The 22,645-nt window shown below is 40.7% G+C and overlaps 1 protein-coding gene across 6 annotated transcripts in view; it reads left to right on the top strand.

Moving 5' to 3' along the window:
- The first annotated feature begins 7,415 nt into the window (after positions 1-7,415).
- SH3BP2 (SH3 domain binding protein 2) overlaps positions 7,416-22,645 on the top strand; it is a 41,978-nt gene continuing 26,748 nt past the window's right edge. The window contains exons 1-5 of one of the 6 annotated variants that reach the window (XM_075499633.1): positions 7,416-7,627; positions 8,995-9,112; positions 10,748-10,884; positions 13,160-13,226; positions 13,337-13,391. In XM_075499633.1, coding sequence (XP_075355748.1) covers positions 13,160-13,226; positions 13,337-13,391 — 122 coding nt within the window. In that variant the 5' untranslated portion in view covers positions 7,416-7,627; positions 8,995-9,112; positions 10,748-10,884. Of the gene's footprint in view, positions 7,628-8,994; positions 9,113-10,747; positions 10,885-13,060; positions 13,227-13,336; positions 13,392-16,230; positions 16,428-22,645 lie in introns of those variants that run through there. The other 5 variants (XM_075499636.1, XM_075499635.1, XM_075499637.1 and 2 more) reach the window with 5 other exon arrangements.

A 22,645-nucleotide genomic window follows, 5' to 3' on the forward strand; every position in this document is an offset into this window, starting at 1 on the left:
AAATTTCCTAATATCCAGTCTAAACCTCCCCTGGCGCAACTTGAGGCCATTTCCTCTTGTCCTATCACTTGTTACCTGGGAGAAGAGACCGACCCCCACCTCTCTACAACCTCCTTTCAGGTAGTTGTAGAGAGCGATGAGGTCTCCCCTCAGCCTCCTTTTCTCCAGGCTAAACAGTCCCAGCTCCCTCAGCCGCTCCTCATAAGACTTCTGCTCCAGACGAGCAGATGCTAAGTTAGGAAGAATTTTGCAATTATCTGCACTGCGTTTCAGCTTGCTCTGTTGCTCAGTATTATTAAGCCCTTCCTCACACTCAGCGCTTATCTTTACTACCCCAAATAACTTGATATGAGCACATTTTGTCACCTCCCTTCTCACAGTAAGTTTTGCATTACAGTACTTTTATCATATTGTGTATGAGTATGTTGAACAGCTTTATTTCCATGCCAGTTCCCAAGGAAGGAAAATGTCCTCCCTCACTGTGAAAACTCTCTTGTTTAACTCCTGCCTTCTTTTTTCTATCTTTTAGCCATTTTTTTTTGCCATCAGTGCTCAGCTTCCTGAAAAGCCTTTGAAGAGTAAGTGCACTGAGGGTATTTTAGAAATCTGAATAGGCTGTATCAGCCGGATCTCCTTTGTCACATGCCTAGTGACTCCTTTAGGGAACTCCAACAGATTTACTTGCAAGGCGTAAGTCCTCTTTCTAAGAGCTATGCTGACTCTTCCTTAACACAAAGTTTATTGCCTCTCCTAATTCTTTCATTATGCCCTTTATTAATTTACCCTGGTCCAGATGACATGTCTACTAGTCTGTAGATCCCTGACTCTCTCTTGGTACCATTAAAAAAAATTCGTTATCACATTTATTACCTTTCTCTTCTCAGATAAAATGCTGGTTTTAAGCAAGAGGTTATACACCATAGTGTGAGATATATTCCCTTAGAACTCCTGGCAGAATACAGTCTTGTTCTGGTGATTATCTGTTATCTTCTTCATTTAAACTATAGCCTTTCCTACTGATCCTTCAGTTTGTCACAGATTCTCTAATGACTCTCCCACAAAGACGGGATCTTGCATGGAAACTTCCCTAACTCTTTTAGAGAAGTGAAACATTTATTCAGCTTTTCTGTAATGCTCTGCTATGATCTTATTTTCTCTGAGGGTATCTTTAAACCTTAATCTCATATTGACTCTACTGATTCTCTGGTACGCTTCCTGCTCTTGATGCATTTGGAAAAGGATTTATGGTTGGTTTTTATGCAAGTTGCTCTTGAACAACAGTTCTGGCCTATTTTATTGTGCTTTTAAGCTTTTTTTAATTTATTATTTTCTTCATTTGGTTGTGCATCAGTTTTTAAAGGATGCTGTAATAGATTCTACATCCTTGCAGGATGAATAAGCAATAAAAAATCTGCTACAGTTTTGCTGAGTTCAAAAAGATGATTACAGTGAGGATTCCTGCCAGAAAGAAGCTCAAAGCAGCAGTTAAGATAGTTAAATAGTCTTCATGCTGTCTAACAAGGATTTAAAGATAACTATGGGAGAAACAGAGCAAACAGCCCACATACAAAGAAAGATTTGAGAAAGGGCGTAGGGATGTCAGCACGGTCAAATGGCAGGGTGAGGGCAACTCAGTGTCCTGTTGTTACAGGGCAAAGCTGGAAACTGCCCTGGTTTCCCTAGCAATACTTGCCACCCACACCAGCAACTTCAGCTCTCTCCACGAGGCAGGCGTAGGCAAGAGCTCCATGCTTTCTCTCACTAGAGCGGTTTTGACCCTGCTGCTGCCTTCAACCCGAGGCTGCTCCTCCCTTTTGTTGTGCCTAAAATCAGCCCCGCTCCTGAGAGATGCCTGCTTTCCTATTCTTATAATGATTATTTCATACCTAAAGCCTCCTACATGAAACCCTTAGCCACCAAGTTTTCTGGTGTTCATGTCTTCATAAGCACGTCTGGAACTGAACAGCTCTGAAAGGTTGTATTCCTGTGCTGGATTTTATGTCTTGCCTTTCACTCTTCTTGGTGTGAGCCATCATAAAAAGGCTGTAGTTATGTGAGTAGTAATTTCCTGCTGGAAACTTCACAACCATGTAAGTTATATCGCTTTGACAAGATGAAAATAATTTTACTCACTAGCAGCAGACTGGAATTGTTCTAATGATTTCCGTTACTGTGCAGTTTGCTGTAAGAGACTGGAAAGAGTAGGAGGAGATCACGGCATGGTGCACTCAAATCACGAATCGTATGTTGGAGGTTTAGCAGCATGTTATCTGGGATTCTCTGCCCCTGCAGCTACAGCTAGATTTTGTTTACTCAGTCTGAAAAGCGAAAAGAAGAGCACTTTATCTGGAGATAAGTTTCACTGTCACTATAAATTTGGTGTTTACGTCTTATTTATGTGCTTAGTGTGAAACCGATTACTGCATTTTGGATTGTAAGGAAATACCCTCTGGAACATATGATGGAAACTGATGTTTCTCACCTGTCTTACCAGAACACAGCTTAGCAGATGAGGTCATGTGGGAAAAGTTCATACTTTCTGCTAATAAGAGCAGGCAAGTTAGGGAAAATGCATTTTTCTAGTCTCAATAATGGCCTTTTCCTCACTTAATAAGTATAATCATGCAGGCTGAAAATCCCAGCTATCCAGAGTGTGGTTATTTCCTCTGAAGACCAGGTAGGTGGCAGATTACTTTCTTGGAATTTTTATGAATCCCTGTTTTTCAAATACTTGTCATGTTCTTCCTAGGTATTTCATGCAAGTGCAAAACATGTTAGTCAAATGGACATCCCTGAGTCTCCCATGACAGAACTCAGTAACATAGATGCCAAACCCAAATTATAGCTGCTTCAACACAAACACACTGTAAACCAGGCAGAAGAGATTGTTGTTTTCTATAGAGAGGAATGATACAATTTGATTGCAAATGCAGTGCAGCAAAAAAGAAAGGGAATAGTCTGTGTTGCCAGCAACAGTAACGACTGCAGACAGATCACTTTCCTCTCATCCTGCGCGTATTACAGCAAGATTGTAATATTGAAGACAAGGAGGGATGTACTAGCTGTCAGCCAAATACATTGGAGAAGTATTAGTGAGTTTATTTCCTTAAAGCCTGAGCCGGAAAGCATGACAGAAATAGGCAAAATGCCTTCACGAAGCCTTGCTTTTTCTGGCATACTTCCTCCGTCCATAATGAATTGTTCTGTCTCTGCAGGGAGACAGTTGGGCCCTGGAATAGGTTATGTAACTTAAATTAATTGCAGTATTTGTCAGCATTATAGAACAACAACAAAAAAACCCAAAACAGAGGCTTTATTTTTACCAAAGGCTTGGTAAGAGTCCTATAAACACAACAGAGAATACCACTAATGAAAACATTTGCTCTTTTTTAGATCTCTTTATCTTTGGAATTTAATTATTTTTCATGTTTCTCTGGCACTTCTAACTAACAAAGATAAGTACCCTCTTTGCACCTAAATATATTGTCATTTTAACGTGTGCCTTTTGGGGAGAACAGCCAGAATCCTCATACCTCTGGGAGCAAACGTTATTTGTGTACTGGGCTGACAAGCGCCCATTAGGCCCCCTTGTGATAGTGTCTCTGCAGCCGGACTCGTGTGCTTTCAGTCTGCATTCCCAGGTTGGGGTAGCAACTAAAAGAAACAGCAGCAAGCAAAATCAAAACTGGCTGTGATTCTGGGCTAAAACAATGGATTGAGACATACCTGAGCATATTTAAAGCATTAGGTGTGTTGCATATTTAAATAGGTAATCCAGTCCTGAATCCCATAGTCGGAAATCTTGTATCACAGTACCAGCTTTTAATCTGGCACCTCTGTATTTTTGTAGTTACACAATTCTCTGATGCTTTTCAAGCAGAATACAAGTACCTGAAATTTGACACAAATGCTTCTGTTCCTTGGAACGGAGCATGTTTTAGCACATGTTTTAGCACATGTTTTAGCACATGTTTTACATGTTTTACATTGATAGAATTACAAATAAACAAAATGGAATACCAAGCAACCCTCCCACCCCACTCTTACCCCCACCACAGGTTTGCATTTTGGATGATGCTTGGTTTGGTGCAGACAGTTTACACTGGGCTCTTCACAGCTTCTGTGCTACATGACTGCATGCCAAACAAGGAAAGACACTGTTACAGAGCAGCTGGAGCTCAAAGTGGGTAGCGAGCCATCACAAATAGGAACTTAGGTATAAGCAGGGATTCTGCAAGAAACAAAGACTGACCAGCAAAGGTGAACCGTGTCTCAAGGCCAGGAAATGAGACTTGCCAAAAGTCAAGCTAAACTAGACATGCAAAGACAACTATGACAAATAGACCAAGGGTTTGCAGGCACATTAAAAAAAAAAAAAAAGAGAACAAGGAAAGAGGAAGCAGGGCCACAATGCAGCAATGGACAGTGTCTTTCTCAGAATTCTGGATGAGCTGGCTAATGAAATCGCAAATAAATGTTTCGAGAAGTCTCTTAGTTTGGGAATCTACTCCAGCTGAAAATCACATACTGTTTTTCATAATGAGGGTTGTGCAAATTCTGTATTTAAGAAGAATAGAGGTGAAAGCAGTATCACAGCTATAGTCCCTCCAATCTGATTTGTTATATGCAAATTTGAAGAAAAAAAAAAATTAAGGATGTAGAGGTAAATGGGCCAAAAGGAATTTTTTTTCCCCAAAGACCATGCCAGACTAGTCTGACCATTCTCTTTGACAAGAGCATGTTTTTTTTAGATTAAGGTAATGTTATATTTACTGATAAAATGAAGCTGGGATGTTTCCTTACTACAGAAGATTATTGCAATTCAAAATAACTGGGTGGCTTCAATGACTAGAATAATGCAAGTTCGATAGTATATAATACAGCTGTGAGCTGGTAAAAGCTTCAGATACAAGTAACAAGTTCATCACTTTGAGACAACTGAGAAAGAGCCAGCTCATAAAATAATTATGATTTCCTGACATTACACAAGTGTGATCCTAAAAGGTCCTGGGCACAGTGTTTCCAGGAGGGATAAGCAAGTTTTTGAGTCCTCTCAGTTGGAACACTCTGTGCAATTGAGGTCACACAGAAAGCTTAGCTTGCACAAAAGGAAAACTCAACTCGGAAGAGAGATGGAGAAGGGCCTGTTGCCCTGTAATACAGTTCTTATAAAGGCTTGTCAGTTTAGCCTTCAGTTTGGGGGTGGGGAACATTTTCCTTGCTAAGGATGAAACATGCCTTTCCAACCCATTTGGCAGACCATGCTAACATGTTAACATGCTCCGCTATCCAGTAATAACACACAGGCTAATTTTAATCATGGGCTGTACCCTATAAAATGAAGTCACAGGGCATATTCAGCCAACAAAACGAAGGTTCCCCACACCTGCTTCAGCTTAATGCTGTCAATGCTCTCATCTGTCTTCTCTGGGGACTGAAAGTTCTGGGTTTAGTCAGACAGGAAAATAAATCCTGTAATTTCCACCAACAAAGTCAGGATGTTTTGACACAGAACTTACACTGAAATCAGTGGAAATGTTACATACAAACAGCTTTCCTGCTTGTGGTCTTCATATGGGACTTATTTGTGTTACACAGCCTGCCCACGGTTGTACACGGCTGGCAGTCTTTGTGCAGCAGAAAGCCAAGGCCAGGGTAAGGGCTGCTGCTGGTTGCAACTGAGATACAAGTCATGGGAAGGTTTAGGAAACTTCATTTTCCTTAGGCCCTGCCAGCGCAATTACTCCCTTGTACTCAGAAATGATCTTTTTCTTCATGTGGAGACTCCTTCAAATCCAATAGTAGGTGTTAACAGCACTGTATTTTTGTTATAAATCAAAGATCACCACTAAACCCCATTTCCTAACCAGCTTTTGCTAGTCTCTGCTGTACTTAAAACACAGGGCTTCATTTCACAGACCAAGCACTCTCTCTATTCTATTCAGAAGAGGGATTCTCTTTGCTACTTCATACTACAAATTCCTGTGAATGACAAAGAAAAATACTAATAAATGGCATTCACAGGAAATATCACACCACATTATTTTCTGACCACAGAAACTATTCTAATACCATTGTAAAGGTTAAAGGCTTTAAAACTAAATTAAAGTCTTAGCTGACTAGTCACTAAAGGAATCTGCTGTTTTTTTTCAAATAAATCAACAGAATTATGCAAAGATCAATGTTTTGGGAATATTGGTTTATTAAGTGCTCTTTTTCAGTTACATTCTTGTTACAAAAGTAAATGGAATTAAAACTGACCACTTTGTACCTCTCAGAGCAGTACTCCCACAGTAGTAACACTACTTTGAATATCATTTTTACAAGAAAAAAAAATGCATTCTAAGTTGCTGAGCATTTTTAAATAGCTTTTTGATAGTTTTTTTATGTTTTGCTTCTGTATATTTTAAATGTCGTTTTGATTTTTCAATTTTCTGCTCATCTTATTGAAAAAAAACCCCACTTTTTAAGTTAGAAAAAGAAATCTGGGAAGTAATAAAAGGCAAATGGAGAAACAAAAACAAAAAGCCCAAGAGAATCCAAAATACTGCATTAAATAAAAGCATATCTTAAATTAACATTTAACACGTGAGAATGAAGTGAACTTCATCTTACCAAATTTTAAAAGTCACCTTTTAGAGCACTTAAAAGGTACCTTTCCAACTATGCAACATCTCTTGGGGGGTACAGGTAAGCTTCAGAACGACGGGGTCTAACTACCATGGATATGAGGAAAACCTGGATAAAATGAGAGTTGAGTGCAGAGGCAACCCAGAGTCTCTGTGTGCAGCCAGTCTGGAAGACAGCATGGCTGGTGGGGCCGTGGGCTGTTTTGGACCGAGGCTAACTCTACAGTGCTCCTGGTAACAGAAGCATGGCATCGAGGCACGCCAGCTACTTCATGGAGAGCCAGCCTGTGTCCACGTGAGCCAGGCTGCAATTTACCGCTGAGCCTTCCGCAGACCTGAGCTGGCCATCCCCGCAGCCGGGCCACGCTGCTGCAGCCCAGCCAGACCTGAATTAGTGCCTCCACCTGCTTCCCGATAGGGACGGGACACTCGCAAATGATGCTCACTATTTGCGGACATGTTACAACCTGCTTTCTCCCTGCCCCTGGTGTCTTCCAGGTAGGGACCTGTGGCAGACCCTGGTGTCAGTCAGATAAAACCCGATCCTACCGAATCATGTCCTCCGGGGCTGCAACTTTTACTCCTGCATTTGACAGACCTGAGATTGTGGCCGCCACTAACAGGGCTGCCAAGGGTTTTCAGCACACACAGCCCTGACAGAGGAGAGCGGTGGCCACGGCTTTTAAACCGGACCCTGGCAGGGCAAGGCAGCCCTTCAGGCACAAACGGCCGCTGCTCCGGCACGGCGTTGTACAGCCCAGCCCACTCCCCGCCCAGCCCTCCCCCGGCGGCCTCCGCCCCACGGCAGGCCGAGGAGGGACGGCGCGGCCCCAGCTGCCGGCAGCTCGCACCGGCGGAGGGAGGCGGGCCCGTCCCGGCAGGTGAAGGAAGGGGCGGGCGCTGGGCGCGGCGACCGCTGCGGGGCCGGTCTGTGGAATGGGGATGAGCGGCCGGCGCGGCGGCTGCCGCCCGCGGAGCTGAGCCAAGCTGCGGCTGAGGTAAGCGCCCTCTCCTCACGGCGCTCTCCTGGCGGGATCAGGCGGAGGCGTTCCTGGCCCGCCCCCCCCCCCCCGCCACCCGCTCCACGCGCGCCCTCTCCAACGGTCCGGACGCGAGCCGCCCGCTCCCTCACACGGCCCCCGCGCGTCCCTTTCCCCCCTCACGGCCCCGCGCGCCTCCTTCGCACCGGCCACGCGCGGGGCGCCCGTGGGGAGAACGGGGGCGGGAAGGGGCCTCGCGCGTGTCCACGTCTCCCTTCCCCGCTCCCGCCGCTTCGTTGTCTCAGCGCCGTGCCGAGGGGCGCCGGGAAACTCCTCGGGTGAGTCAGCGGGAGCCTCGAGAAACGCTGCTGCCGCCCGCCGGAGAGCCCTCGAGCCGGGCGTGAGGGCGTGCGGCCTCGCGGGGGAAAGGTGAGGGGCCGGGCGGACCCTGGAGCTGCCGCCTGGCGTTGAGGCTCTCTGAAGCGGCCGGTTTCCCTCGTGAGGACTTCTGGAAGCTTCCCCGGCCTTGGTCTGTGTCCCTCGGCAGCTGCGTGCCTCTGGGAATGTAGGTAATTCTCACCGCGGCTGTGGGGAAGGTGCGGTTCCTGCTGCTGTGAGGGAAACAGTGGGAAGACACCTCGTGTCTCCCTGTCCCATGTGTTGACGCCTTCAGTTTGGTGCCGCTTTGGTTGCCTGCAGGTGGAAGGTGGGACAGAATCAGTTTGGTAGTGTGAGTCTGCCTGTGTGAGGAGGAAAGGCTCTTCAGGGGAAAAAAAAAGTGTAGGTGCTTCCCTTCAGGAAGGAAAAGATGAAAGAGCTGTACTGTTTCCCCGCTTACGCTGAGCTGTGGCTTTGGTTTTGAGTTGTGAGCGTCAGGAGTAATTTCCTAGCACATTTCCAGTGATAATATAAATATATGTCAAAGGATGAGGCAAGACTTTTTAGAGATGAAATATAGAGTACAAAGGCATTTTTGACAGCATTTTCTTTAGTTATCATCTTCTTCAAGCCCCTTCAATGTTGGAAGCCCCCTCATTTATTTGGGTCATGCTGTCACTTCTGTCTAGGTTTGAAGTTCCCATTCATCTACAGGTGTAGGCTCTGCGCAAACTGTGTAATGTACTTCTTTTATCGGTAGAGAGCAAGGACACCTGGCATGGGTTTATTTATTTGTCAGCTTTTATCCCGCAAGTGCCCAGTGCAAATTGGTAGCAACTTTAAGGATACTGATATCCAGAATGAGTTGAGAAGGTGGATAAATGTTTCACCTCCTACCATTCTGTCTGTTAAGACCTCTTTTCTGTGGGTCTTGATGATGCTAGCAAAGAACAGGTCAGTAGTGAGACTGAACCACCATTATACCTTGTCTAACTTTATCATTACAGATGAAGTAGTGTTGCTAAGCTGATGTCAAAGAGCCTTTCCTGCTGATGTATGCACTCTGGCTGGTCTGTGCATGGGCTGGACTTGAGTTTCCTGTGTGAGATTAGTTGCATTAAACTGGTATGTTTCCTACTGTGAAAAGCAAATTTCTACTTTCACTCTGCTCTTAGTGTTAGTGTCTTAGGGGTATGAAACAAATTCAGATCTGAATAATTATACACCTCTTCTGTTTATTTTTAGTTGTACAGGAAATATAGAGCTGGAGCCTCTGCAGTTTATTTCATTCATGTACCTCTTTTGTGCCACAGACAAAAGTATAATTAACTTGCTGTTTTTCTTTTAGGCATAACACATGTTTCTTTCCCTTCCTGTTACTGTATTTTGGAGCCATCTTGCTGTTGCAAGAGAGCTGATTAATAGATACCCCTTGCCAATATTCCATTACTGAGGAGTCAGTACTGGGTCAGCTTAGCGGTGGGTTAAATGCTGTTTCCTGTTTGTAATTTTTTTGTTTTAAAATCTCCCAGCTCTCCATAAACTTCTCCACAAAGCATGACAAACTTCATGCTAAAATGTCCAGAAAATGAAGAGCTTTTTTTTAAGTTATAAAGGAGGGAAATACAGAGACGCCAGTTCTGCAAAAGGCTTAAAGTTTTCAAACCAGTAAGAATGAATACACCAAGATAAATTCCTGCAGGCACCTGAGGCAGGACTGTCTGAGAATTCCTGTGTTTGAGGCCAATCTGATCAGTTGACCGTGAATCTGTAAGCTCCCACAGGCAGATGAACCCCCTGTACTTCTAAGACCAGACTTCCAATCTAATTTTGTTGTTAGAAAACTTAGCCTACAAAAAAAAAAAAAAAAAAAGAAAACCACAGAGGGCGTGAAAAGTCTTCTCCTTCAATTTCTTACTTAAGTGGACATGGAGCAGTCTCTGTTGATAGAAAAACAAACATGGCAGCCACTTTGGTAACAAAGACTAAGTAGAAATGGAAATGCATTAAGAACTGTTAACTTACTCTTTACAACCCTGAAACACAAATACAGATGACCAAAAGGCACATATATATTTGTCATTTTATCTGTAGGAAAAGCGCTTTTGATACCCAAAACCTGGCTGTTACATTGTTTGCTCTTCGCCCTGTAGCCCTGAAATTCTTAGTACATTTATTGCTATGCGTTACAATGCGGTAAGATTGCAGTATTAGAGGGGTATGAGTCTTAACTTGACAACATTAACTTAGTGTTGGTATACCTTCTAGTCTGTTTGGCATGAGATGTTAGGCAATGGGTAACTTATGCTTTCGTCAGATTATCCAGCAGTTTCGTAAGTTGTTTGGAATGTGCAGCCCTGCAAGTATTGTGTCAATTAATTGTTGCTGGCTTAAGCCCTGATCTTAAAAGTACTTGCAGATGTAAGTAACCCTATTATTTGTAAAACTGTTAGTCTGTATTACTGCAGGATCAGGATCTTGGTGTACTACTTCTATTGGATCTTGCAGGAAAGTTCATACAAGCTCAGACTCTCAGCAGAATTGATGGATAGCTCTGTAAACAATGGTGAAGACTCATAACAGTTATCAGGGAACTTCCAGAGTAAATTGGTTTTGTTTAGATTTGAAAGTATTGGTTGATACAATGATTATTCCACAATGCCTTTTGCCTCCTGATGGGGATTTCTGAGGGAGGAGAGAAAACAACCTCCTAGATGGCTACTTTTGTGTAGCTAAGCATACTTTTGGCCTTTCTTTAAGGTAAACTTATTCCATGAAGGCATTTCCTGATGACATTGCTTCACATTTGCTCTTGAACCTGTACTGTAGAGGAACAAACAGTGTCTGGAGAGGAGCTGGGAGTCTGGAAATCAGAGCGATTTAAGGCAGCCTCAAAGGTAATCTGAGCGACACAATACATTTCTGTAAATACGATACTAAACGGAATGTGTATTTTTTATACTATTATCACACGTATGTATGTCACTGTCTGTTCCTCTAATATTTATGGACCGTTGCTAACTCTCTTGTTAATCAACACCTCTTCTACTCATCTTGTGCTAGAATGTCTAGACAAGTTTTGCCTTTTGCGATGTGTTGAGGAAACAATTGAAGGCACTGAAGTTTTGATCAGTATAACTACACTGGGTTTCGTAAACTTTAGGGAATTATTTATCATGCTATATATTACAAGCATGTGTAGCATCAGATTGCTTGCTTAAGATGGATGACTAGACTAGAGCATATAACAGAATTCTCGGTACACTATGCTTTTTAAGAGCAATATGCTGTCTCCACGGTATTTCTCCAAGACCTGTTTGAAGGTTTTTTTAAATCTTGCCTCTTCTCCATAAACTCCTATGTTGAATTTCTTATTTCTTTATTAAAAAGTGAGAGGCTTGAATTTCATTTAACACATGCAGGAATCTGAAAACTATTTTTCCCGAGGTAAGAGATTAATTTTAAACAGGACAATAGTTAGGGGAGAATGCAGAGACATGACTTCCTATGGAAACAAACCCAAATGTTGTTCTCCCCTATCCCAGCATACCAGCATAACTGAAATAATCTGTTTGTTTTGCTTGCATGCCAGCTCATTCCCAGTAATGACCAAGTTCTTATCTCTTCCAAGGTGTTGTTATTGTAGTGGTTACGCATATCTGAATAACTTTGGCAGAAAGATATTTAAAGATTATGTGCAGTGCAGAGAAGGAATTACAATAATTCAGGAGTCACACCTTGGCAATACTTATGTCTTCAGCTCCTGCAAACTTTGTTTTTAGGAGCAGAGAAGAGAATAGGTTGCATGCCTGTTGTAAGGATTCCTGTTGTGTCTTCCTGCTGCAGTCACAGGCTGGTTTAACCAGACTAATTCAGCTACCTAATCTGTAGCTAGAGCTCTCTCTAAAGTAGTTCTGGCAAATCTTAGCTTCATGGAAAGTGGACATTCTGGATCTGTCTCCTAAAACGGTTGTAAAGAGCTGAGCTAGATAGCTGGTGTGAAATAAGCAAGTCTTTGGCCAAGTTTAGGAATAGCTGCTTGCTGAATTTTGTTGCTGGATTAATCTTCATGTCTGTGGTTGCCCAGAGGTAGGGAAAGCAGACCTTTGCTTCCTTACAATCTTATCTTTCCAGAAAGGCCACAGGGAAAACTCCAGGAAGGCTAGGGAACTCCTGTTTTCATCCTCTTCATGTTTGAAAATCCTCACTGTTCAACTGGTTATGGTTAAAGCTTTCTGGATTTTTATTACTTCCACTAAGTTATAATGTTGACTGACAAACTGTACATCATTAATCATGTATGATCAGGATCACTTCCGTCCTAATGGAACAGTAGGTACATTTGAACCATTAGGTCTGTTCTGTCTTCCAGGGAATGCATATGTCTTTAATTCCCACCCTGCCCTGCTCTTCTAGTGTTAATTTATCAAAGGAGGAACTTCCCAATTCAAGCTAGCTTTGTATCCTTACATTTTTAAAAGGTAAACACTTTTTCCATAGTTAAATGCAACCACTCTACTGTAACTTATAAAAACATGAGATTTGTTTTTGTCATTGTAGACTATTTCCTTGGATATGTTAGGGCAGGAAGACAGGAGTTTTGGGTTCTGTTCTTTATAGTATGATGACTCTAATTTAGGTAGGTGGTGATATTGTATATTGTAGTGTGTAAGCACTTAGGCATGACTGTGGTAATTCCTGATAATTCCAAATGGATTTAGGTGCTTATGGAGGCTTTTACAGCATGGAAATGGCTTTCACTCTCTCACAGAACATTTAGAAAACTTAATACCTGCACATAGATTTGAGATCGCTTTACAAAAACTTGAGTGGTCCATGTAAACAGATTATGATTGCTGTTGCTTGATGTAGTAGACATTGCAACTAAACTTTGTTTACGTGTACAACATCGTGTCCTCTTGACACATGCATGCACAAAGGACTTGCATATATCGCTGTAAAACACTTCATTGATATTCTTGATTGTTTCAGTGCAGGGAATATATGACAACCCCCAAATGGGAAAGTTACCGAACATATTTAACCAAGGCTTTTATTTCATTATCCCTTCAGCTTTGCCATAAATGAGAGTACTAGGAGAAACTTGGATTTATGTCTTTAATCATGAACTCACCTTTAAAGGCTCTTCAAACAGGAAATCTTTCATTCCAGATGGTTTCCTCAAAATACGAAAATGGAATTTACATCAGAACTCATATGAGAGCAATAACTGAGCGAAGTATCACCCTTAATAATTTTTTTTAAAATCTGGTGGCCATGCAGAGTAATACTTAACTTTTTTGTGAGCACCAAAAACCTGAAATTTTAGAATTCTTTTCTTTTTGGCAGGAACACCACACAAATACGCAAAGGTTATGAATGAGGTCCCTAAGAAGAGGAAGTTGTATGTATTTCAAGCAAACATTTATTATTAACTTTCTTTCAGGGTGCCTGTATTGTATGTTTTAAGCTTTTCCTCTAATTAGAAGGCTAACACGCTGTTTTAAAACCCCAGAAAGTAAAATCCCTCAGCATAGTAGCTGGAGCCTTAAAAGAAGCAAGATTCAAATTTAGTAGTTGGCAACATTCAGTACTACTCAAATACGATAAATAAGAATGCCTTTCCAAGGCTCTGGATGCTTTTGCAGAGTTGACAGTTCATCAGGCTATTTCAGTTCTCAGAGTTTGAATTCAGTTATGAGTTTCTGTATAGATAGAGCACCATTTTTGCCTAGTAAAGGAGATAACTGTTTCACAGACTGGAGCAGCTGCCTTTTTTCACATGGGTTGAGACTCACTATGTCAGGGTGTAGTCATCCTTTCTTTAGTGTGATTTGTTTGTTCACTTTCTGTGCCCCTCTTCCGCCTATCCAATAACTGTATTGCTGTCTTTTTACTGTTTTTGGCGTACAGTCAGAGATACCACATCAGAGAGTGGTAACAGTCTGTGGCCTGAGCCTTCAGGCAGAGATGGGTTTTTTGTTTTTCTCCTTTCCTTGTCAAAATTGATGGCATGACAGAAAGACTGGAGGTGGATCAACTATTTATCTTGCCAATTATTTTTAACTGTGCTGTGCAGCAATACCGCAATATGCTGTTTGCAAATATAGAGCAGTACCGCAATGATGCTAGAATTCAGGCACTGTATCAGTTTCAGTATAGTTTCAGTGAGTTTAAAAAAGGACACCCCACACTGACTGACTAGTGCTTCTAGACAGTGGCTGCTCGCACCTAGAGCAGAGTAGGAGTAGCAATATGTAGACCAGAAATTTACTAAAGGACCCAGTTCTTAGTGTTGAGTATTAGTATTTTATGTTACAGTTCATCTCCTGTCTTACAGCTAGTTTGTAAATTTCCAGCACCCTGACTTAACACTGCTTACCAAGTTCCAGTTAAGTGATTAGTCCCAACTTGCTGTAGAAAAACAACCTGCGTTTTGGGGTTTGAATTATTTTCCTCATTCTTGCTTCTGGCAGTACTTGGAAAGAAAAGGCTGGGAGAGTCCAATGGCACCAGTGTGCATGTCTGGAACTGTTGCTACCTCAGAGATCTTTGTTTGTCTAAGTGTTGACTAGAGGGAGAGCTGATGGGAAGGAAGTGTGCTGCAAGACTCATCATGAAAGGTGATTTACGCATCATAGAGAAATGACTAAAAGCAAAAGATTTCTCATGAGTTTGAAGCATATCCAAATAATCAAGAGGAGAAAGAATAGCAGAAGGAAGTAGGAAGATTTAGGATTCCTAGGTTTAGTACTTGTATGGTCAACAAAATAAATAAAAAGACTAGGTGATGGAAATGTAGTCTGCATGTATGGGTTTTCCCTCTGTTAGAAGAATGTGAATTTAGATTGGGCTTCAGTGACCCAAACTCCATTGTTACCGAGTGTAAATGTACTTCTCATTGTTCAGCTTAGCCAGTCTGGAACTGCATGCTGAACTGCATCTTCTGCTGTTATTCTGCTTTAACAGATGGAAATAAGGTCAGGTCTAGTTTAGCTGGCAGTCTTCCTATTTAGATGAACCATGAACTTGTGCTGTGCAATTTAATAATTAATCCTTAAACAAAAGGAAGATTAATTCTAAATGTTCTTAAGTTGAGATTACTTTAAATAACTCCAGCTTCATCTTGTATCAGTATTGAGCTTTTCATTTAAAGATATGCAAAATAAAAAACAAGAACCCTTGGAGGAGGGAAATCTTACTTAACATGTCATGTTCCACTTTCATGTTCAGTTCTTCTCCAGACAAATCAGCTTCCTACTCTCCAGGAGAGCTTTACTCTGCTGAAATCAGTCACTGAGATGTCTTTATTTACGCAGCACTTCAGGGTAGCATCTCAGATCCTGAAACAGATTCTAGTAAGTGTAAAAGCTTGTGTTACTTGGTTTCATTTTTCATGTAATGACTGCTTAGTAACAAAAAAGGAAGAAGAGAGGCAGAAGTAGATAATGCTGTGAATACCTCAGTCTTGTCTGGTAAAATATGGCTTGTAAGACCAAAAAAAAAAAAGTGGTTTGGTAGGAAGCTTTGTTTCCCTGTTCTATTTTTAACTTAAGCTACTGTAGTGATAGACATTAATCATCATTCTGGAAACAGTCATTTTTATAAATATTTGCATATTTTCCTATTAAATAAATAGTAGTCTGTTGAGGTGGGGGAAAAAACTCATTTTGAGTTTAAAAGTCTCATGAACTATGATTTTTGGGGTTATACCCTGTTGAACCTATAGAAGTAGAAACTAGATTCGACCTGCGATTTCCTTTCAGTGTCTGCATGTAAATCTTATTCCAAGTTAAAATCTCTTTGAAATGGTCCTTCATCTCATGTTTTATTGGCTCTCGTACATTATTTTACAAGACTTACCGTACTTCTTAACATTCTGACACGAGTGAGGGACAATCTCTCTATTGGTGTATTTGTAAAACTTGTTAAAACACTTCTATAAGGTAAAAAGTTTTAGTTTAAATGCCACATCTTTACAAATTTCACCTCGAAGTCTACCTAGTTCCCCTTCATTTCAGCAGAAGTTGCTTGCATGCATGTAAGTGCTGAGGTTGGCGTTCAAACCAGAATGTAGTTACCTTTGGGAGCTAGTTCCTGCAACCAAGCAGCAGAGGCTTAAATTATTGGTCTCTAATCTTGTGATTACTAAAAAGAGTAAATCATTACCTTGATGTTGCTTAACAGTAATTCTATTACAACATGTCACGTAATTGTTTGTTTCTCCTAGACCAAGCTGGAACTCTGAAGAGACTAAGTTCCAATGTATTACAATTGCAAGACAGTTATTTCCTCCAAGTGAGAGCATTTCTTACCTCAGAGCACTGTGATATGATCCTATTGCAGAGATGGCATACATTGTTAGTGAACATTGTTCTTTCATTACATACGCTCCTAAACCTTTTACACAAATTTAGCAATTGCACTGTTTTGACCAAGGGTATGTACTGAAGTCAGCTTCTGGTATTTCCTTCTACTAATAAAACTGTACACTTTAGATACATAGGCTTGTGTAAGAGCTAGTCATCTTCCTTTTTCTTGTTTTCTCTACTTTCCTGTATTCCTGGGGGGATTAGCATTTTTTTCTACTTTATGTCCTGATAATGATGTAGAGAAAAATTTAGCACAAAGAAACTGGGACTGTGAGCCTACAGGTCCTATTGACAGATGAAAGGCTTATAATTAGCTAATGCAAAACTGACCTGATCTGTAAGCTTGGCTAATCAAAATGAGGCACTTCAAGCTATGTTTGGGCAAAAGAGTGACCTGACTTGCACAGCTGCTGAGCATCTGCAGCTGTTAATTGCCTTTAATCAGTCAGGCTTAAACATTCAAGCTTTCCACTGTAATTTTTCAGTCAGTTAATCAGACTCCACTACCATGCCAGGTAGGTATGTTTCCAAAGCACTGTGCAGTTTTAAGTGAGTGGAGTGGGATTTGTGTATACAGACTTTTGTACATGTTGCATGGAGAAATATGCTTTCTGCTGTCAAGGTTGGCAGCATGGGAGCATGCTGCCAACCTGTAGGAGCATGGGACAATCAATCCTGTGCAGTGTCCGTTGTTTGGTGTCTAGGGGAGAGTACTTACCTTTGACTTCTAACTGGAGACTTGCATTAGGACCGTAAATAGGTGAATATACTCAACAGAACACCGACCAGAAAGGGATTTCTGAGAAGACAAAATACCCATTACAGCAGGCGCAAATGAGTCTTGGTATAAGATTAGTAGTTCTCTTCCCCCTAAAGAGCTGGAGGTAGAACACTACCTTGAAGAACACTAATGGGATTATATACAACAGAATTGTGATCCTGGATATAGGAGAAGCCAAACAAATAATAAGATGATGCATAGTCTGGCCCAAATTTATTCCAGTCCCACCATTAATAAGCTTGTGTTGGGTACTCTTACTCAGGAGTAAATTAAGCATGGCAGACTGCTGGAATTATGCTAGCTAAATACTTGATGTGTGACTGTGCAGTGGGGGAGGGAGGGAAATTTGGAAGGGAAAGAGGAATATTTTAAATGTACTTTTCATGTTTAAACTAGGAGAACAGAGTTAGATAGCCTAACTATTCTCTAGCCACTTAAAGGAAACTACTGTATTTGTGGGAAGCTGTTATGGGAAGAACTTGCAGTGAAATTCTTTTTTCCCTGTGAACTCAAAGACTCAGTGAGTCATTTCCCTCCATTCGCTGCCCTCCCCCCCCCCCCCCCCCCCCCCCCCCCAAAAAAAAAAGCCCTTCTTTCTGTCCCTGGGCAAATATCACAGCTGTTGTGAAAATGGTTGTAGTTCAGAAAGCCACTGATCTGAGTGTCTGAAGAGGCAAATTGAAGCATTATCAGAGGAATGTGTGAATTTGCTGAGTCTCACATCTTTTGCTTTGAGGTGCAGATAACCTTTCTAATAATGATGGAAACAATGCTGATAAGATGGAACACCGTACTTCCAAATGTACACAGTACTAAATGATATCAAAGTGATTAAGTCCAGAAACTATCTGTCATATTGGCACTATGCCCACTGTACCTCTGCTGCCAGACTGTTTCTCCACAGCTGCATGGCATCCCTCCTCCCGCAGTAGAGAGCAGTTGTGTTTCTCCTCCCTGCTGGCTGGCAGCTCTTCTGCTTAGCAGAGCTGGCTGATGCTGTGGCTCATTGGTCCTAAAGGAATGAGAAGGCTGCCGGGGGTAGAAGGATATCTTAGTGGAAGAGAAGGTCACAGTGCTGCTGATGCCACCTGTGTGCTTGCACTGTGGGATTCAGCTCCCCAGCAAAATTGGGTTGGCAGGTGGCAAGGGATCAGTGACAACTCTGTTAATTACTAAAGACGTACTAACCTCTGGTCTAATGGGCTGCAACAGTATCATCCTACTTAATAATTACTTAGTAGCAGGAAGCTCCCTGATGGGCTGTTGAACTGGGAGCTAGGTCTCTTCTTCCAGAGTTGGGAGATCTTACCCCAAGGAATGGGGCACTTGGTTGACAGGCTTTGTATACTGAGAGAGCGCCAAGGAGAAGGGATTTGCAGCAGTGTCTTTGCTATGAAATGTGGCAAATGGAAGTCTTTGCTTGAAACTTTTCATTTGGCAACTTTATACAATTCCTTTCCATCCTGGAGTGTTCTTTTCCATTTTAGATAGCAAGGAGCAAATTAATTATATGAGTGGATCTATGCCTATGCCATTTCTACCATTCTGATCAACATGCTAAGTCATTTGGCTGCCACAGGTTACTCATTCTCTGTCATTTTTGTAGCCCTAAGGAGATGATGAAAAGTGCATGGTCTAGTGGTCTGGTAGGATTTTGCTCTAAATGTGCTTGCTGGTCTGTGTTAACTGAGAAGGTATGTGGAAGAAATGCACCTCACACATGAATTGGGAGTTGTGAAGTGTGATTCTTACCTTCTTATGGAAACAAGAGTTGTGAGAAAGTTCTGTCTCCCACACAGTCTTTACCAGTTGTAGTAGTGGTGTTGGCCAGTTTTCCTTTCCTTTTTTTTAGTTTCTTACTGTTGGGTTTTTAGGATTTTGAGCAGCTCACAGGTAAAGACCAAATATTAACTTGGCTTGATACTCATGCATGAGTCCACATAAAAAGCAAATACAAACCTGATGTGTTCCTAATAGGCCTGTGGTAAGAAGAAGATAAACTATATCACTATTCACTATTTAACTCTCGTGTCCTAAGGTCTGATGGTGTTATGTTGCATATTTCAGCAACATCACCTAGAAAAAGAAAAGGGAGCTTGTAGTAGAATGAAAAGGATTGAGGATGGTGTTCTGTAGAATAGCCAAAATATCAAAAGGGATGGTGAGGCTTGGAGAATAGATTCCTTGTGATTTCTAACTAACAGTTGCATCTCCAAAAAAGTGGAATGAAAAATGGTAGAGAAAAACAATATAGCATTCCAAACCAGCAAAAAAATCGAGCTTCAAGATTTCAAGGTATACAGTACATAGCAAGAACTCTCTCAAGAGCGATTGTGTATAACTTAGTCTTAATGCTTTCTAGTATTCTCTCTATCCTTTCTGACTTAAGGCTTATTTTGTCACATTCAGTTAAACTGTAACTCTTGAAGTCCTTGCACTCGTTATTTTCGATTGTGTCATGCCAGCTGCTGGTTCTCTGGTAGATTGCACAGGAGAGGAAGTGGTAGTGGAGCAATGGAAGTGAAGCACAATGATTTTCTTGTTACTTTCCTGTTGCCCATTTCAAAAAACCAAAGTTTTTACTAACTGTTATTACAATTATAAATGTCTTAGCTGGACTTAAAAGGTAGACAAGTCTTATTCTGTCTTGTGAACAATTTGACTTTTTTTAAAAATAGGTCAACTGAAGATTATTGAATCTGTAAGTTAATGCTTTTGCTATTTTTCTCTTTTCTTGTGGAGAGAATCCACACGATATCTTTGGAAGAGGAACAACTCCTTCTCTGATATCTTAATACTTGTTCTTGCTTAGATGCAAGTAAAAATGGATGTACTTGTTTGTACAGTTAGAAAAATTTGGCACTGTGTTATAGCTGGAGTAATCTAACCACTACCTGTTATGGTTCTTTCAAGAAAAACAAAATAGCCATAAATGAAAGACTAGCATCATTAATCAAAACTGTAGTATTATGCTACTTTTATGTTAAAGGTGGTTCTTTCCAAAGAATAGATTTTATTCATACATATCCACATGTTATGCTACATATATAGTGTGTGTGTGTGTGTGTGTGTGTGTGTATATATATATATAAACACACACAGATGTAGATCGAATATAACCTGAATAACAGGAGGTGGAAAGAGTCTGCAGTTTTACCTAAAAGAAGCTATTTGCCAGGATGTGCCTTTGATAACTGAAACAATGCTTTTTTTTCTGTAGTATGAGAAGATCTTTGTTGAAGAATCAGACTGCTTCTTGTAATTTTCCTTTTTTTAAAGTGATTCTTTGGAGCAAAAATCCTGCTTAATCTATCAGTGTTGTATCTCCATTGGTTTATCATATAAACTGTATGTGCTTTTGTGGTTATATCAAAACCTTTGCTGACCTGTGGTGATGCTAAATTTAGAAATATTTTATAAAATTCTGTAGACAAAATTTTTTTTCAAGTATGTAATGAGATAATTTTAGTTTGAAGCATTGGGACTGTTAAGTTTTGATCTGCTGGAGATGTACATGACAGAAATTGAAAATTAACTCCATTATAACCTGGGAAATGTCTTTCATTAAAATAGTGGCTTACTAGTTAACATTAAATGACGAGAATGCATGAGAGATTGTCTGATATTTTCTGGAGGAAGGGGAGGCTTTTTGGACAGTCTAATGCACTTCTAACACCTAGCACACCTCTAAAGCCAAGAGTTCTTTTTATGGCTGTAGATATAAACATGTGTTTGTAATGCATGTCTATGCTTTGAGATAGTTCATAAGCGCAATTTTTTTAGAGGATGTTAAGTGTATCAGTCAGTATGGTTTCAAATGCTATATAAAATGTCACAAATACCATTAAATATTTAAAAAGTGTGCAGAAACAGCACTTTCTTCCTTAAAGTTCAGCTTCTGTAGACCTTTTATCTTGTGGTGCCAGTCACACACACAGCTAAATCAATGCATCTGTGATATGTATGATCTGTCATTTGGCTTGGGTCTGGGTAAACTGTTGTTGTACTTACTATACAAAGATGTCAGGTTTGATTACTTAGGCTGAAACAAGACTAATCCCATTGACCCAAATTCCTGAATTTCCTTTGTGCAAGTGAAATCCAGCTTCAGCTCTTCATTGTGTACAACAAGTGACTCGTATTTAGAATGCCTTAAGAATATATAGGATGTGTATAGCAGGAAGATAATCTGTAAATATTGTAAAAGCTTCTGCTGGAAATGTTATATGCTCCATATGTAAGAGTAAGCTTGAATTTTATGGAGTACCAAAACTTGGAAATGAAAGAATGCTGTACAGATTTCTTGGAGATAATGGCTGTTAGTTCTAGGCAGTGCACAAAACATAAGCTTTTGGAGGTCATAAAGAAGAGTGCCCTTATATTGTAACCGGTTTGTGTCTGTAAAGAGTCTGGCTGCACTGTTTTGAAAGAGCTTTTAAAAAAACCCTTTTAAGAACGAATGGTGCACAAAGGCAATGTGTTCCTTGTAGCTCATCTTACCAAGAAGATTAGTAGGGTTGCTGGAGTTTATAACATATGCCATTTCTTTAAGAGCTGCATAGATAGGAATTCTATATGTATTTATTTATAGTGTGTGTAGTAAATAAAAGTAAGTTTTTGGAGGTGAAAAGTCAATGAGGCCAGGAGTCAGGCAAATATTCTTTGGACCAGCTTTGATGTGACCATAAGAATGGAAAGAATGGACAATGCTATTAGATGTTTAAGAAAGGATTTGGAAAGAAGCAAGTTCTCTAAGATAGGATAGGTTACTGTGATGGCAAGAAGCATCTTCAAATTAAAACGGGGGAGAGGGAGGGAAATAATCTAACTGGACTGTAGAGTGTATGTAAAAAAAATGCCAGGTTTCTGCTAGATTCAAACTGTGGCTGGAGTAAGTCCTTACATCTTAATTTAAAAAAGAAGAGTTGGTGGGAAGGAAATGGAAATAACTTTTAAAGTGAATGTTCCAGTTTACAGACTTTTTTTTTTGAGCACTTGATGGGACATAGGAATAGCTGCATGGAGTCAGATCTGAGGAGAGCTTACAGAAGAGTGTAAGAACTGGGCAAAGATATAGAACATATTTCCATCCTAAGAATTTGTAGCTCAGGGGCTTGCTGGTGTCATTTTAAGTGCCAGAGAATGAGATCTTGGAGTCCAAGATTTCTGTATTCCCAGCTTCTCAATCACTGTGCACTAAACTAGATGTATCACAGCAGTTTTCTTTGGGTTTTTTTTTTTTTCCTCCTCTGAAATATTAATGATCACCACTCTAGGAAGGGTTTTGATTTACATGTGTGGTACTATTAAATCCATTCTCATTATCTTTAGTTTTCTGAAGTCTATTTCCCAATGTGAATGAGTTAACCCTCATAAAGGCTTTTGTAAGAGTATATGTCTTAACTTTCAAGACAGGTCAGAAAAGGAGATGATTTGAAGAGAAGAGTTAAGTGATGTCAAGACCAGACAGAAAGCGAGGATCTAGAACTTGTATTTTAGCTCCTC

This window comes from Mycteria americana, chromosome 4 (assembly GCF_035582795.1).
Source record: "Mycteria americana isolate JAX WOST 10 ecotype Jacksonville Zoo and Gardens chromosome 4, USCA_MyAme_1.0, whole genome shotgun sequence".
Classification (NCBI taxonomy): domain Eukaryota; kingdom Metazoa; phylum Chordata; class Aves; order Ciconiiformes; family Ciconiidae; genus Mycteria; species Mycteria americana.